Genomic DNA, 19,566 nt, shown 5'->3' with positions numbered 1-19,566 from the left:
GAACTACTACTACTACTACTACCACCACTCATTTGAGCAAGTATTGATACAAAAAAGTCACCACGATGAGTTTATAATCACAACTTTCAGAACAGAGTCACACTGATGCTAATGACAACAACTAGCATGCTAACAGCGCACCAGCATTTCTGTAGATAAAAATATGTGTACATCTTATAGTTAAATGCACACAAATTTCAGATTTTAACAGTATACCTGAGCTGGTTTGAGTAACCGTTTAGTATTAGTCTTAGTGAAGGCGTCTGGGCTTTAAAAACTTCCTGTATCACCACGTGACATCACAAAGTAGAACAGTGTTTCCAGTTTAAGGCACGAACTCTAAATCTGCAGGGTTAAACATGTGCGAATGAAACAAAAACACAACTCCGAGTATGTTTGTAATCAGGAAATAACTTTAAAATAGTTCAGAAAATTGCGTAAAACGAGCCCTTTAATGTTGAAAATCACATTCTGTTGCCTAAAGAAAGAGCGTTTTTTTAATTACCGTTGGCGCGACAGAATCTGTATTGACTATCGAGGCTGTAGACATAATACTTCACAGTTTACTCGACCCGCGACCTTTGACCCACGACCCTTTTCCCTGCTGATGTTTGCCTCCACCTTTTAAGTATCCGCTCAGGTGTGGAGGCCTGACCCGTCTACCGTCGGCTCCGCGCACTCACCGCTAATGACGCTTTAACGTAAATGTCAGACTCATTTATGTCACTGGGGAATCGGCGTCGGAGCCGGAGTTTGGAGTCGATCCGTGACATGTGCGGAGCATGCCGTCGTCTTGGGTAATACTTCCTGTTTTTCTGCTCATCTGGAGAAACAGACTCGGATTCTAATGAAGCTGCAGGGACGGGTCCAGACGAGATTTTGGTTGTGGTCCTCCTCTATGCTTTGAGGGACAATTGTAACTATGTCTGAACGGGAGTTGTTTACGCTAATAACGCCAACTTAGTGCGACATTTTTTTTCTGAATTAATTGTTCCTCGGTAATTGCTAACTTTAAAGGTTCATGGTTTGGGCGGTTCTACATATTAAAATGTTCATACTGTGAATATTCCTCCTGTACCACTGTCACTTGGCTCTACTGCGCATGTCTCCTGCAGAAAGAGCCTCTGTCCTGTCTGCATCATGTCAGTCGATCGCACCGTTACTTCTGCACCAATTTAAACAAACTTATTAAGACGACTGAGAAGACTAAACACAAATACCCCTAAAAAGAAAATAATATTTTGCAGATTACAAACTGCAAGTCCTGAAATCTGCAGCTGAAAACGGTAAAGAAAGCAGAAAGAAAGTTTGGAGTGAGAGAGAAACTTGTGACACCGGGAGGAGGCACCATGAAACTTTCCTGAAGTCACTGGATGGATGGACAAAGTCTGGACTTCAGTGACACCGAAACCATCCTGTCGGGATTCAGAAAGACCAGAATAATTCTAACTGGAACTGATGCTGAGTCTGACAACAGCGACACAGAAGAAGAAGCGATGCTCTGTTTACCTCCGGAGGTCGTGGAGTTGCTCAGAAGTGACACCGAGGATGAAGAATTGAATGGATTTAGTGATTTGGAGTGAGATGGAGAGTTTGGTAAACTTGTTCTATTCTGTTGTCCTGGTCTCAGTCCTGGTCTCAGTCCTGGTCTCAGTCCTGGTCTCAGTCCTGGCCCCAGTGTGGTCCAGGTCTGGTCCTGGTCTCAGTCTGGAGGCTTTGTCCCGGTCTCAATCACAGTCTGGTCCTGGTCTGGTCCCGGTCTGGTCCCAGTTTGGTCCAGGTCTGGTCCTGGGCTCATTCCCGGTCTCAGTCCTGGTCTGGTCCTGGTCTGGTCCCGCTAATTTTGTGGTGCAAAAGTCCGGCATCGCAGTTTAAGTCACGTAAACAGGAAATGGCTGTTATCTGTTTTTTCCACAAAATCGAAAACTGAAAGCTTCATTTTGGTTTTGGAAACAAATAATGAGGAAAATCGTAGTTTTTTCGTTTTCTTATTTTTGGTTTGATATTGAAAAATGAATGAACGAATGATAAGACTAGTATCATCATTTTGGTAGTTTATTTTATCATCTTATTATTGTTGTTATTATTATGTATTTGTGCAGCACTTTGGAAACCGTTTGTTTGTGAATTGTGCCGTAGAAATAAGTGGATTGGACTGACACACAGATTTTTACATTATCTGAAGAACTGTTCACTACAACTTGACTTTCAACATGAAATCTCGGTTCCTGGTCTCTGATTTTATTAAATGCATTTCCCCCAAAAAGTGCGGCTTATATAGGTTTTGTTTTTGTTTTTCTTCTTCATTACGCATTTTTGGGCTGGTGCGACTTATACTCCAAAACATATACGGTCCACACAATTGAGCTTTAAAGGTTGTATAGAGGATTTTCCAAGGAACGAGAAATCCAGCGACTGTTTGTCCTTTTTCAAATGTTGCGCATGCGTGAAACCACCCCCCCCTCCCCTACAGCTCCTACGTAGAAACACCTCCTCCCGCCTCCTCCTTACGCCAGAAACAGGTTTGTTTACAGCCGGTGCTGCACATGACTTGTAAACAACTAACTACAGTGTTGGTTAGGCAAGACGGAGAAGTGAGGAGCGGGGGGAAGAGCGGAACGGGCAGCGGGGAGAGGAGCAGGAAAGGGGTGCAGAGAAGGGTGCGCGGAGATTCCGTGCGAATGAACTAGCTACAACACGCAGCAGCAAGCGGACTCTTTCTTTGCCTTGAAAATTACGTTTTCAGACATAGGATATCACATTCGTGTCCTGAAAAACGTTTGTGTAGCTCTTGGAAATAAAGTACGTTTTCATAATAAGCAGAAGTTTCCTGTCCAGGAGTAATTTGTGGACCAGTGGTTCAGTCTTTAGACCCTGTGTCTGCTTCAGTCGCGCCATCGCTGGAATGAATCTCCAAGAATCACCTTAGTTTGGCTTCGCTGCTTTTCCCCTTGTCTTCTTCTTTCAGCGACCTCAAAAACGGACTTTCTTTTGCGGCGAACTGCTCCTGGATTCTTGTCGCCATTGCAACAAACTTTATGCGAACTGCGAGGAAGATATAGGTCAAAAAAAGCCGCTAAGAACTGTTGCGTTGGTGGAGTAAACAGCGTCTGTGCGGCTTGCGTCTGTGGACTGCGTGACAGTCGTACGTAAACCACGTACCGGCGGCGCAGGCAAGTCAGTTACGCTAGAAACGTAGGGAGTTTGATTGACAGCCTGTCAGCTCACAGATAACGAGGCAGTGTCGTTATCTATTGGCAAATGTTTAGCCCCACCACGTCCAGAGTTGATGAATTTTTATTCTCTTTTTTTTCGTCATCATAATTACACGGCTACTGCATCTCTATAATCTATCACTGACAATTTGAAACAAAAAAAATCCTCCATACAACCTTTAAGGTATGTTAGGATCTTTTTGTTTAAGAGAGCTTGGAAGTTCCAGAGTGGAATTTATCCAAACAATTCTAGCAAAAGTGTAGGGAGTTTAAAAACATGACACTTCCTTTCTTAACACATGACATCACAAGTTGCAACAGAGTGTTTTCAGTTTGAGAGAAGAAGAACTCTGACTAAATATACAGGGTTTGTGTGTTAAACATGTGTGAATGAAAAAAAAAAAAAACAGTATTTACTCTGTTTTTGACGAGGGAACAACATTATAACCTAGATCAGAAAATAGCGTATAATTGTCCCTTTAACATTCCTGCTCATATTTTTTAACATCTCACAGCAAACCTATCTCCACGGAGACGACCCACCATCAGAAAAGTTACATACTGAACCTTTAAGTCTCCAAAAACTGCTGCGAAAAAGAAATTAGAGTTAAAATTCTGTAGTTTGGACATGTCTTTGTTTATTTACTTACATAAGGGATAAACTTATTTTCAACAACGTAATGGTCCAGACAAACAGCTTAAGGACACACTGCGCGTACATAACAAAGGTCAACTTAAATAATACATAGCTTCGGTCCGAGTAGGTGTATTTTTTTGGGCGACTGCGGTTTTCGCTCGTCTTCTATACTCGCCGTGTTATAGTTGGAGGCTGGTAGAGAAGTGGTGCAGTGGTACAGTAGTATGCAGCCTGCACTCTGCAATCTGGAGGGAGTTGGTATTCTGCTCTCAGCCCAGACGAGCCTCTTCCTCCTCTGCACTGTGAGAAAATATAGTCCCTCCACCACCACCACCACCACCACCACCAGCAGCAGCAGCAGCAGGAGGAGCAGGAGCGGCGGCGGCGTCGGACTGAGCCAGAGCTACAGGAGCACAGCGGAGCCAATGGGAGCGCTGATTGAGAGGCAGAAAATAGAAAGGAGAGAATAGGAAAAAGGAAATGACTGTATTACAGGAGACTGCGATAGTGGTTTGGGTTGGCGAAAGTATCGAAAATGAGATGCTAATCAATGCTGGAATTACTGCAACTGCTATTAAAACAAATATCGAAACTAGATACTCGTTTGAGCAAGTACTACTACTACTACTATTACTACTACTACTTCTATTTAAACAAATATCGAAACTAGATACTCGTTTGAGCAAGTACTACTACTACTACTATTACTACTACTACTTCTATTTAAACAAATATCGAAACTAGATACTTATTTGACGAAGTACTGATGTCTTATAATTAGAAACACACAGATTTCTTATTTTAACCAATACTTTTTACATATACAGAGCCAAAACAGGTTTAGTAGTAGTAGTAGTAGTAGTAGTGTAGTAGTAGTAGTAGTAGTAGTAGTAGTAGTAGTAGTAGTAGTAGTAGTAGTAGATATTCATTTGAGCAAGTATTGATACCAAAAAGTCAAAACTTCTTTTTTAACCTCTACTTTTACAATATACTTATACTTTACTGCATAAATAACTACAAGTAATACTACTACTGCTACTACTACTACTACTACTACTGCTACTACTACTGTTACTACTACTACTACTACTGCTACTACTACTACTACTATTACTACTACTGGTACTGGTACTAATGCTACTACTACTACTGCTGCTGCTACTACTACTACTACTACTACTATTACTACTACTGGTACTGGTACTAATGCTATTACTACTACTGCTACTACTACTACTACTACTACTACTACTACTACTACTACTACTACTACTACTACTACTACTACTACTACTACTACTACTACTACTACTGCTACTACTACTACTACTACTACTACTACTACTACTACTACTACTACTACTACTACTACTACTACTACTACTACTACTACTACTACTACTACTACTACTACTACTACTACTACTACTACTACTACTACTACTACTACTACTACTACTACTACTACTACTACTACTACTACTACTACTACTACTACTACTACTACTACTACTACTACTATTACTAGTACTGGTACTAATGCTACTACTACTACTACAATTACTACTACTGGTACTGGTACTAATGCTATTACTACTACTGCTACTACTACTACTACTACTACTACTACTGCTACTGCTACTACTACTACTACTACTACTACTACTACTACTACTACTACTACTACTACTGAAACTAGCATCAAAACTACACACTCATTTGAGCAAGTATCGATACAAAAAAAATCACCACGATGAGTTTATAAGCACAACTTTCAGAGGTCAGAGCAGAGTCACAACAATAACGACAACAACTAGCATGCTAACAGAGCACCAGCATGCTATTTAGACATTCTAAATAAATCTGTAGTTCAAAATTTGGTATAGACACATTCCAGGAGGGAATTCTTGGTCCGGGTCGAGTTTGTAAAGGTTAAATTAAACGATATCGAGACTAGAATAAGAAAACAAGATGAATAACCTGATATAAATTTTAAAATCTTGGCCCGATCAGAGAAATTTGCAGTTCAGGCCTTTAAAATTGTTGGGGAAAAAAATTATAACATGTATATTTTTTTAAAGAAACCGTTAAAGAATCATTTACTTTGTTTACTGACTCGGGACAATGAAACGTTCTCCTCAGATTTCCCGACAAAATGCGACAAATTTCTTTACAGGCCCAGTAAAACAGAACCTCACTGCTGTGCGAAGTGTGTGACGAGGTTTGTTGTGCGTAAAAGTGCTAACCGTTGTTTTTTGGGGTGTTTGTGTTTTTGTCGTACAGGGAGCGCATGCAGCAGTCGGCCATGTACGACCTGTGTCTGGGGATGAGGCAGGTGAGCCAGGAGTTCGTGCGGCTGCAGCTCACCTTCGACGAGTTCCTCTCCATGAAAGTGCTTCTGCTGCTCAGCACAGGTGAGAACTGGACAGTGTATGAGTAACGCGTTATAAAAGTAACGAATTACAGTAATGCATTACTTTTTGCTGTAGCGCAGTAATGTAAGGCATTACAGGGGAAAAAATAGTAATATTTTACTTGGTACAAATGTGAGTAATGCACCTTACAATGTTTTTTTAACCTGGATTGAAGTGGTGGGTTTTTCTTCATACAAATTCGCTAAAATCACCTCGATATCAGCAGTGGTGAAACGCCGGAGATGCGTAGATCCCTCGTAGACCTTCAGGTAACCGCGGGCGAAAGGACTGACAAAGAACTCCACGCTGTTTAGACCTGGTTTAGACCTGGGTCAGTTCTGGTTTAGACCTGGTTTACACTCGTCCCTCCCTCTATCGCAGTTCACTTTTCACTGTTTCGCAGATTTTTTTTTTTGTGTGCAATTTTGCACAAAAAACATTTTATGAACACATATTGCGTTCCTCCCGCTGCGTCCTGACTGGCCAAGGGACTCCTGTCTCCTCTACAGTACAGAATGTGTTTAGCTGCCAAAGTTAAATACATGTTCAATCTGTAGCAGTGTGATTCTGAAGTGCTGTACGGTTGCAAGTTTTCTCCCCGACGAAACCCACAAAGTCGACGAAACGTTCTGCACCGACAAAGACTCCTGCACTCGCACCCAAAAGGCAGAAGAAGATGCTAAACATCACACAAAAAGTTGGACTTCTGGACATGCTGAAGGAAGGTAGAAGTTACGCGCTGTAACAGACTCTTGCACCGGCTCGGGTCCCTGCAAATAGTTGCTGAAATCAGGGCCGCGAGCCCGAGCAGCAGGGTCCATAAAGAGCGATCGGGCGACAGCCGCTCTTACCTCCGTGAGGTGCGGAGCAGAGCCGCTCCTTTCTCCTGCGTCACCTTCAAGACCGACCTGACACTGAGTCCTGTTTTAGTCCTAGTTCAGTTTGGTTTTAGTCCTGGTTCAGCTCTGGTTTAGTCCTGGTTTAGACCTGGTTTCAGCTCTGGTTCAGTCCATATACAGTGCAAAAGTTATTTTGGTGAGAGTAACTTAAAGTAATGCAATAGTAATGTAATGCCTTACATTTTAAATGCAGTAATATTGTAATGTAACAAATTACTTTGAAATGACAGTAATAAGTAATAAATAACACATTACAGTTTCAAAGTAACTTGCCCAACAGTGGAACTGGACTAGTGCTTCTCACCCGCAACCCGAGCACAACTCACACACACACACAGACACACACACAGACACACACACACACACACACACACACACACACACACACACACACAGACACACACACACACACACACAGACACACACACACACACACACACACACACACAGACACACACACACACACACAGACACACACAGACACACACACACACACACACACACACACACACAGACACACACACACACACACACACAGACACACACAGACACACACACACACACACAGACACACACACACACACACACACACACACACACACACACAGACACACACACACACACACACACACACACACAGACACACACACACACACACACACAGACACGACACACACACACACACACACACACACACACACACCACACACACACACACACACACACACACACACACACACACACAGACACACACACACACACACACACACACACACACACACACACACACACACACACACACACACACACACACACACACACACACACACACACACACACACACACACACACACACACACACACACACACACACACACACACACACACACACACACACACACACACACACACACACACACACACACACACACACACACACACACACACAGACACACACACACACACACACACACACACAGACACACACAGCACACCACACACACACACACACACACACACACACACACAGACACACACACACACACACCACACACACACACACAACACACACACACACACACACACACACACACACACACACACACACACAGCACACACACAGACACACACACACAGACACACACACCACACACACACACACACACACAGACACACACACACAGACACACACACACACACACACACACAGACACACACACACACACACACACACACAGACACACACACACACACACACACACACACACACACACACACAGACACACACACACACACACACACCACAGACACACACACACACACACACACACACACACACACACACAGACACACACACACACACACACACACACACACACAGACACACACACACACACACACACACACAACACACACACACACACACACACAGACACAGACACACACCACACACACACACACACACACACACACACACACACAGAACACACAGCACACACACACACACACACACACACACACAGACACACACACACAGACACACACACACACACACACACACACACACAGACACCACACACACACACACACACACACACAGACACAGACACACACACAGACACACACACACACACACAGACACAACACAGACACACACACACACACACACACACACACACACACACACACACACACACACACACACAGACACACACAGACACACACACACACACACACACACACACACACACACACACAGACACACACAGACACACACACAGACACAGACACACACACACACAGACACACACAACACACACACACACACACACACACACAGACACACACAACACACAACACACCACACACACACACACACACACACACACACACACACAGACACACACACACACACACACACACACACACACACACACAGACACACACTGCTGTTTATTTAACGCATATCTCTGCACCAGTCTGATTTCTGAGCCTTGCTGAAGCATCGTCCTGACCGAAATATCATGATATTAGGGGTGTGCAAAAATATCACAATATTGATATATCGTATCCTCTAATTTGATGATACAGTATCGATATCGTGGGCTATTGTATCGATATATCAGCAAGAGTATTTTTACGTGTGTTTTACTAAATTATTTTGTTACAGCTACAGTTTTGTGGCTTGTGGAGTGAAAGGAAACTCATTTATGCGACACATTTGACATTTTCACTGTTTTGATTAGGGCTGGTATCATTAAGAAGTTGCCGATACGATACATACCTCGATACACAGGCCACGATACGATACATACCTCGATACACAGGCCTCGATACGATACATACCTCGATACACAGGCCTCGATACGATACATACCTCGATACACAGGCCTCGATACGATACATACCTCGATACACAGGCCACGATACGATACATACCTCGATACACAGGCCTCGATACGATACATACCTCGATACACAGGCCTCGATACGATACATACCTCGATACACAGGCCGCGATACGATACATACCTCGATACACAGGCCACGATACGATACATACCTCGATACACAGGCCTCGATACGATACATACCTCGATACACAGGCCACGATACGATACATACCTCGATACACAGGCCATCGATACGATACATACCTCGATACACAGGCCACGATACGATACATACCTCGATACACAGGCCACGATACGATACATACCTCGATACACTGCACTTTCGATTCGATATGATATATTTCAAATCGATTCGATACAGTTCAATAAAAAATAAAGGCTAAATCATGGCTGTGATACTAAAAGTTTTTGTTAAACCACTTCTTGTGCAAAGTTCATATGAAACTCAAACATTTTAATCCACAAAACAGTGAAAATGTCAAATATGGTGAATAAATGAGTTTCCTTTCACTCCACAAGCAACAAAACTGTAGCTGTAACAAAATAATTTAGTAAAACACACGTAAAAATACTCTTGGTGATATATCAGTACAGTAGCCCGCGATATCGATACTGATCATCATCACATACGATCGATATCCGATATTTTTGCACACCCCTAGTTTTGATGATTAAAACAATAAGTGGTTTAACAAAGACTTTTAGTGTCACAGCCATGATTTAGACTTTATTTTTTATTGAACCGTATCATATATCATATCGAATCGAAAGTGCAGTGTATCGAGATATGTATCGTATCGGCAACTTCTTAATGATACCCAGCCCTACATGATATATCGTCAAAAGTCTCACAATAATATCCTGGACCGTCACAATATATCGAATCATGAGTTCCTTTGTTTAAATGCAGGTTTTTTAGTAGCAACAGCTTATAAACATCGGGAAACTACATATCCCATGATGCATTTCAGCGCAGACAACATGAAGAAATATGTTTTTGACTTGAATTTTTGGGATTATGATGGAAATAAGTCACACTAAAATCTTGTCAAGGTATTTTAAAAGCGTTAAGTTAAAAGTGTCCCATTTACAATCACCAGCCTCTTCAAAATATCGCAATAAATATCGTACCGTGAGATGAATATCGTGAAAATATCGTACCGAGAGATTTGGACATCGTTACATCCCTTGAATATGACAATAAATGTTGTACCAAATGACTTTTCAAAGCGTTTTATAATAAGTCAGTCGTGTTATTATGTATAATATCGTAATATCGTGAGCTTTCCCACGATATCGCAATAAATATCGTACCGTGAGGTTCATACCGTGATGATATCGTATCGTGAGACTTGGATATCGTTACACCCGTATTAATTATATATATTATTAGTGCTGCTCGATGATGGACAAAATCATTATCACGATTATTTTGGTCAATTTTGAAAACACGATTATTCAAACGATTATTTAGTTACACGATGTTTTTATTCTGCATTTCTCTCTCAAAAAAACACTTTGTTGTTGATAATTGAAAATAATATAGTTTACAAATATGAACCTTAGAGCAGTTTTGCAATGTATAAAACATAAAATGAATAAAATATACTTTGAATATGAAATAAGGCAAAGAAAAACTAAATAAACTCTATCTCCAACTGTTCTACAGCTCCGCAGTTTCCCGTTTGTCTCTGGTTTCTTTAAACTGTTTTAGCGTCACATGACCAATGTCACGAACCCGGAGAATCAGAAAGGAGCAAGTCACAGTGACGTGGTTCAATAAAGACACAACTAGAGCTCCTACGTCAGAGTATCAGTGTTTTCAGGCGTCCACACGGTGCCGGATCAGATCTGGACTCAGATGAATTCATGGGAGCCGGCGGCACCAGATCGTTCCGTCTCTGGAGCCGTTTTCCGTCGGATTAGTTCGGACGAAAACTAAATCCACAACAAAAATGACTCAAACACGAACTAGTGTGAATGGACCTAAACTCCACACAGCTTCACTAGAATCTTGCTTCCACCTCCTCCTTTTGAGTGACGTCTGCTTCTGTCTAATGATGGAACTACACACTGTTCTTTGTACAGCAAAGAAGAAATTCTGTCCACTTTTTATTTTGCGTGTACATATATATATATATATATATATATATATATATATATATATATATATATATATATATATATATATAAATCTAAATTGTAAAAGTGTATTACATGAAGAGTGTTGTGGGTGTTGTGTTGTAATGTTCTATATTTAAACTCACACACGAGGCGTCAGCTCCAGGTCAGACGCACGAGGAGCTTCTGACACCGACTCCATCCAGGACAGTTTAACTCTGAACATGACAAACACACACACACAAACACACACACACTATACACACACACACACACAAATACACACAAATATACACACACAGAAATACACACAAATATATACACACACATACACACAAATATATACACACACAGATACACACACACACTGACACAAACACACACACACACACAGATACACACACAAACACACACACAGACACACACTCAGGCGCTCTGGAGATAAGGACGCTCGTTCACCTCTATTGAACACCTGAGAAGACATGGCAGACTTTGAAAAGCTCCCTCCTCTTTCCTCTCTCTCCTCTCTCTTTTCTCTCACCTTTCTCCTTTCCTCTCTTCTCTCTCTCTTCTCTCTCCTCTTTTCTCTCTCTTCTCTCTCTGCTTTCTCCTCTCTCCTCTCACTCCTCTCTTCTCTCCTCTTCTCTCTCTTCTTTTTCCTCTCTCTCCTCTCCTTTGTCTTCTACCTCCTCTCTCTCTTCTCTTTCTTCCCCCTTCCCCTCTCTTCTTTCTGCTCTCACTTTTCTCTCTCCTCTCTCTTCTTTATCTTCTCTTTTCTCTCAATTATTTCTCCTCTCTCCGCTCCCCTCTCTCTCTCTTCTTTCTCCTCTCTTTCCTCTCTCCATTTTCTTCTCTCTCCTCTCCCTCTCTTCACTCTCTCTTCTCTCCCCTCTTTCTCCTCTTTCTCTCTTTCTCTCTCTCCTCAGTTAGTCTTTCCCGGCGTTCCCGACCGCTCCTCGTCGAATCCTTCTCGAGGCTCATTCTCTTTAATCCGTTAACATGCAAATCCGGAGCAGAGCCGCACTCCTGAAATAATAAACGTCGACTTATTGTCGTCTGATGAGCGATGGCGAGCGTGGGACGGGGTTAGAGGGAGATCGCCAGAAGTGTTACAGTTTCAGCCGCTCGGTGTTTCCTTTTTCCTTTTATTTTCATCCGAAACGCCAAAGGGTGAAGTTAAACAAGACTTTTTCTCTGCTCATTATGTCCAGTGTCGGGGAGTAACAGATTACAAGTACCAGAGTAATGTAATCAGAGTACAAATGATGAGTAACTGTATTCAGTTACAGTTACTGTTTCAGTGAGTGGTAATTGGATTACAGTTACTTTGTTGAAATAAATGATTACACGGCGGGATTTCCTGTTTTCCTTTTTTCACATTTTGGGCTAAATCAACTTTTGTTTTTTCTTTTTTTGTTTGTTTGTTTGTTTGTTTTTCGATAATTCCAATCATTGCCGGAACCAAGTCTAAACTAGAGCTAAACCGGGTCTAAAATCAGGACTAAACCAGGAATAAAACAGGACTAAAACAGGTCTAAAACCAGGTCTAAACCAGGTCTAAACCAGGACTAAACCAGGACTAAAACCAGGTCTAAACTAGATCTAAACTAGATCTAAACTAGATCTAAACCAGGTCTAAACCAGGTCTAAAACCAGGACTAAAACAGGACTAAAACCAGGTCTAAACTAGATCTAAACTAGATCTAAACCAGGTCTAAACCAGGACTAAAACAGGACTAAAACCAGGTCTAAACTAGATCTAAACTAGATCTAAACCAGGTCTAAACTAGGACTAAAACCAGGTCTAAACTAGATCTAAACTAGATCTAAACTAGATCTAAACCAGGTCTAAACCAGGACTAAACCAGGACTAAAACCAGGTCTAAACTAGATCTAAACTAGATCTAAACTAGATCTAAACCAGGTCTAAACCAGGACTAAAACAGGACTAAAACCAGGTCTAAACTAGATCTAAACTAGATCTAAACCAGGTCTAAACCAGGACTAAAACCAGGACTAAAACCAGGTCTAAACTAGATCTAAACTAGATCTAAACCAGGTCTAAACCAGGTCTAAACCAGGACTAAAACCAGGTCTAAACTAGATCTAAACTAGATCTAAACCAGGTCTAAACCAGGACTAAAACAGGATTTAACAGGACTAAACCAGGACTAAAACCAGGTCTAAACTAGATCTAAAATAGATCTAAACCAGGTCTAAACCAGGACTAAAACAGGATTTAACAGGACTAAACCAGGCTGCGTGGACGTGTCTCCTCCTCTTCTATCAATAATATTTTTAATACGGTAAATCAAGTAATCCAAAGTATTCAGATTACATTACTCACTTTAAGTAATTTAATGGATTACGTTACAAACTACATTTTGGCGTGTGTAATCTGTAATCTGTAGGGGAAAACATTTTAAAAGTCACCTTCCCAACACTGATTATGGAGAATTCTGAAAGATTTTGGGGGATACGAATGACATCACAACCTTCTGGAGATTTCCGCGGTCGGTTTTGCTGTAACTGTCAGATCGCAAATGAGTTTACAGTTCTGTCATTATCCCCCTGGAACAAAAACAAAGTCCAGCGTCTTCTGGGTCGGCGTAAATAAACTGATCTTCCACCGCAGCTTCGGAAAGTCGTGCCATTTTCGACCTCAAAGACGAGAATGTTTTCGGCTGACAGGACTGTAAACCGTTCGACATTTGCAGATCGCAGGTTTGGATTTACTTTTTCGGGACGAGACGATATGGATTTTTGTCTTTTTGTCTTTTCTTTTTTGTTGAGTCAGTAACGGAAACCGATATTTGGCCTCTTGTCGTTGCCGATATTTGCCGATATTTTGCCCAATACGTCGATCGTGATCCACCAGTCGATCACCGAAGTGGTGTGGGTCGATCGCAGTGTTGTATTTATTTATTTTTTTTACGGTCTTCAGGTCTGTTTACAGGAAAACGCTTACGGGTAAAAACAACAAAATATTTGGTAACACTTTATAATAACCAGTGTTGGGAAGGTGACTTTTAAAATGTTTTCCCCTACAGATTACAGATTACATACACCAAAATGTAGTTTGTAACGGAATTCATTAAGTTACTTAAAGTGAGTAATGTAATCTGATTACTTTGGATTACTTGATTTGCTGTAGAGAAGCAAAGACGAGGAAATCTTCACATAAGATGATAAAAGAAAATAAAAAGCCCAGACTTAAGTTAACTAAATTAAAAATAGTATTGATAGAAGAAGTTTAGTCTTGTTAAATCCTGTTTGAGACCTTGTTTAGACCTTGTTTAGACCTGGTTTAGACCTGGTTTTAGACCTGGTTTAGACCTGGTTTAGACCTGGTTTTAGACCTGGTTTTAGACCTGGTTTAGACCTGGTTTAGACCTGGTTTAGACCTGGTTTTAGACCTGGTTTAGACCTGGTTTAGACCTAGTTTAGACCTGGTTTAGACCTGGTTTAGACCTGGTTTAGACCTGGTTTTAGACCTGGTTTTAGACCTGGTTTAGACCTAGTTTAGACCTGGTTTAGACCTGGTTTTAGACCTGGTTTTAGACCTGGTTTTAGACCTGGTTTAGACCTGGTTTAGACCTGGCTTAGACCTAGTTTAGACCTGGTTTTAGACCTGGTTTAGACCTGGTTTAGACCTAGTTTAGACCTGGTTTTAGACCTGGTTTTAGACCTGGTTTAGACCTGGTTTAAGACCTAGTTTAGACCTGGTTTTAGACCTGGTTTAGACCTGGTTTAAGACCTGGTTTAGACCTAGTTTTAGACCTGGTTTAGACCTGGTTTAAGACCTGGTTTAAGACCTGGTTTAAGACCTGGTTTAGACCTGGTTTAGACCTGGTTTTGTTTCCGACAATGAGTGGAATTACCGAGAAAAAAACAAAAAAAAAAAGAGAAAGAAAGAAGGGATATAGTCCAAAATGTGAAAACAGGAAAATAAATAAATACTGTTTCAGTGAGTGGTAATTGGATTACAGTTACTTTGTTGAAGTAAATGGATTACACGGCGGCATTTTCCTGTTTTCACATTTTGGGGCTATATCCCTTTTTTTTTTTTCCTCATTGCCGAAAACTAAACCAGGTCTAAACCAGATCTAAAACAGAACTAAAACCAGGTCTAAAACCAGGTCTAAAACAGAACTAAAACCAGGTCTAAAACCAGGTCTAAAACCAGGTCTAAAGCAGCACTAAAGCAGGACTAAACAAAGACTAAAACCAGGACTAAACCAGGACTAAAAACAGGTCTAAACCAGGTCTAAACCAGGATTTAACAGGACTAAATCCTGCTGCGTGGACCATGTCTCCTCGTCTTCTATCAATAATATTTTTAATACGGTTGAGTTGGGCTTTTTTATTTTCTTTTATCAGACAAAACATCTTATGTTACGATTTCCTCGTCTTTGCTTCTCTACAGCAAATCAAGTAATCCAAAGTAATCAGATTACATTACTCACTTTAAATAATTTAGTGGATTCAGTTACAAACTACATTTTGGTGTGTGTAATCTGTAATCTGTAGGGGAAAACATTTTAAAAGTCACCTTCCCAACACTGTGTGTAACATACAAACATATAATATACACATACATATATATTCTATTTATATTTTGACTCATTAGTCTTATTATTCAATGAATGAGGCAGTACAAAATATACCAGTATTGAATATTGATCTCGACGAATTGTATCAATATTGACTTCCACATTAGAAAACTGCAGTGCCCAACGGGAGCGTCTTTACGTCTTTACAAACAAAGAGGATCGAAGCTGCAGATCACACTTTTTATTCCTTACCAAAATGATCACACCACGCTGCCGATTTTTACAAAAACTGAATTTCATGAATCATTTTTTAGGTTTACAATTTTTACTTCTTGGTTTTAAATCGTGACTTCACACTAGGGAAACTCATAACTGTTACCTAGAAAAACTCCTCCAGTGTACACACAAATGATCTGTCAAATACAAATAAAACAAAGAAAACACCTTTATTTTATTGAACTCATGTTTAAAGCAGAGGTGTCAAACTCAAATTCACAGAAGCCGAAATTAAAAACTGGGACTGAGTCGTGGGTCAAACTAAATATTTATTGAAAAATGTCAACAACATCTGCATGTTTTCTCTTCTTTCGAGATCTGTAATGTTAAACCTTTTCTTATTCAAATAAATGTTTATTAATAGTTTTGTTTAAACACTGAATCCAAAACAAGCAGAATATAAAATAATAACAAGATTTTAAATAAATAATGTCTCTATAGTCGATCTGTAGCCGGCGGGTCAGATCTAATACATATTTGAAATGATCTCAGGGGGCCAAATATAATTATATCACGGGCCAAATTTGGCTCCCGGGCCTGAATTTGACATGTCTGGTTTAAAGCATCAGAAAAATATGTTTATTTTGTATAAATTGTTTGTACAGAGTTCTCCCAAGCTTGTTGTCATGAGTGGATTTAGAAGTTTTACAAATTTTTACGATTCTTTTTTCACAAATTGCTTCCTCATTTGAGTAAAACTATCATTTATATTTACAATAAAAACACAGTGGAGCATTTAGTGTTTTAGTTCATGACATCACAAGGTGGAACAGAGCCTAAACGTGCAGGATTTGTGTCTTAAACGTGAATAAAACAAACCAAAACCTGACATAAACGCACTTTTAAAACCTCTCGAAAAGCCCGTTTTGCCGAGTAGTTCCGCTTTAAGTCCCTGCTCATACTTTATTACGGCGATGTCGTTACGGACATTTGCGTCACTGTCCACATAAACACGCCCCCGCGCTCTATACCGACAAATATACGCACAAATATAGCCCATAAAACGGACCCGGGCACCCTGTGGACATGTGGCGGTGAGGCGGTGAGAGACAGGTGATGAGTTATTTGAAGTACGAGCGTGCTGGCCAGACTTCACTCTCTTTGAACTAGAACAGCAGCCGTGCCAATCAGAGGAAATATTCATTGGCACGGTATTTATTTCTTTTAGTCACTAACTCTTTGAAAGTGGTATGCTAATGCCGGCCGCCTTGGCATGAGAAGTTTGACACCCACCAACTAATGGAATCTGACTCCCGCATGTGTGACTTAGAGCCTTTATCGAATCACTGCTAAATTTTGACAACCGTCTTTCACTTTAACTTTGATATTTCGTAACCGTTTTTGCGCGGCGACGCCCACAGCCGAGCCAACGAGCGAGCGTCAGACACCGGAGACGTCTTTGCATTATGGTACATGTGTCTCTGGGACCGATCCAGGACGAATGAAAGGAGAGAGACGGAGGTTGGAAAGCTTAATGTTTCTTGTTAAAAAAAACGAAATAGGTGTAAAAATGGTGAGCATGTTAATATAAAGCTGTTAACGCTTCAGTTTTTTTTTTATTTAAAGGACCTATATTAAACAAAATTGACTCTTTTGAGCTTTAAGTTGTGTTTTAATGTTGATTCCTCCTCAAAAACAAACCTGGAGTTGTGTTTTAATCCTTTTTTATTAGTCTGTCCACATCTCCAAAGCTCAAAATTCTTGATTGGGGATGAACGGATTTGATTCTGGTGTTGCTGCTTTACTTTCTGGTGGATTGGAGATCAGTTTCCAAGATCCAGGACGAATGAAAGGAGAGAGACGGAGGTTGTGGAAAGCTTAATGTTTCCTGTTAAAAAAACGAAATAGGTGTAAAAATGGTGAGCATGTTAATATAAAGCTGTTAATGCTTCAGTTTTTTTTTTTAAAGGTCCTATATTAAACAAAATTTTGTGCGTATACATGCACATCAATAACCCGGTTATGATCGGGTTTTTTGAGTATCCCGGTTTCTTGATGGTGCATGTAAACGCAGTAACCCGGTTTCAGTAACCCGGTTATGGCAGTATCCCGGTTATTAGAAACCGGGTTACTGTAGCTGGTTTATTCCGATAGTAACCGGGATACTTGTGGCATGTAAACGCAGTATCCCGGTTACTGCAACATAAAGTTGAGTGCGCATGCGTCCAAAAGACACTTTCCAGCCTTTCACCACAACAGTAGCGACATAAATAAATTGACCAACATAAATAAAGTGACCAAACGAGTGAAATGACTGTAAAATAAAGAGCTGCGCTAAACCTGCACACGTACAATCTGCACTCGTACGACCTGCACTCGTGTGACGCTGAAAAGCTAAAACATGAACTATCTCCTATACTCTATACGCACGGAACACACTTACCATCATCAGCACCTCTTCTGTCACAGAAATAACACACATAATCCACAGAGTCGTGTCATTTAGTCCAAAAGAAACTGATCGCATCAGCGGCGCAAGGAGCGAGTTGTTTTTATCACCGCTAACAGTTTATGCTAATTAGCCAAACGGTCTTAAGTTTCGTTTCTGTAAAACGTAAACAAATGTGATCAGAGCTGAATTATCTGATCAAACGGGCTGATGTGTCTATAGTGTTTATGGTTTATATGTTGTAAAGTTGAGTTTATTTATGCAGAAGATTTTAATGAAGAATCTGCACAGTGGATTGTGGGAGATCTCGTAGCTCCTTAGCTTCTTATGCTAAAGGAGCTCACGGTTTGTATTTTTCCTGGTTTATGAAATTGATTTAAGTTAATTTTTGCGCCTGCGCATTTGTAAGATTATGTCAAGAAACCGGGATACTCCATTTGATCATGTGGATATGAGTGTCCCGGATTTCTCAGTGCGCATGTAAACGCAGTAACCCGAATACTGACATAACCGGGATATGGCTAATAACCGGGTTATGGCTAATAACCGAGTTATTGATGTGCATGTAAACACACTCATTGACTCTTGTGAGCTTTAAGTCGTGTTTTAATGTTGTTTCCTCCTCAAAAACAAACCTGGAGTTGTGTT

General features: G+C 40.7%; 1 protein-coding gene across 1 annotated transcript in view; it reads left to right on the top strand.

Annotated features, from left to right (window-relative positions):
* nr3c2 (nuclear receptor subfamily 3, group C, member 2) overlaps positions 1-19,566 on the top strand; it is a 407,529-nt gene that overhangs the window by 337,210 nt on the left and 50,753 nt on the right. Inside the window, exon 7 of the mRNA XM_055158161.1 lies at positions 6,136-6,266. Coding sequence (XP_055014136.1) covers positions 6,136-6,266 — 131 coding nt within the window. The remainder of the gene's footprint in view (positions 1-6,135; positions 6,267-19,566) is intronic.

The sequence above is a fragment of the Boleophthalmus pectinirostris genome, unplaced genomic scaffold (genome assembly GCF_026225935.1).
Source record: "Boleophthalmus pectinirostris isolate CB_2022bp ecotype Guang Dong unplaced genomic scaffold, ASM2622593v1 HiC_scaffold_22, whole genome shotgun sequence".
In the NCBI taxonomy this organism is placed as follows: Eukaryota; Metazoa; Chordata; class Actinopteri; order Gobiiformes; family Gobiidae; genus Boleophthalmus; species Boleophthalmus pectinirostris.
The sequence above is the reverse complement of the archived record's forward strand: the minus strand, read 5'-3'. Positions and strand labels throughout refer to the sequence as shown.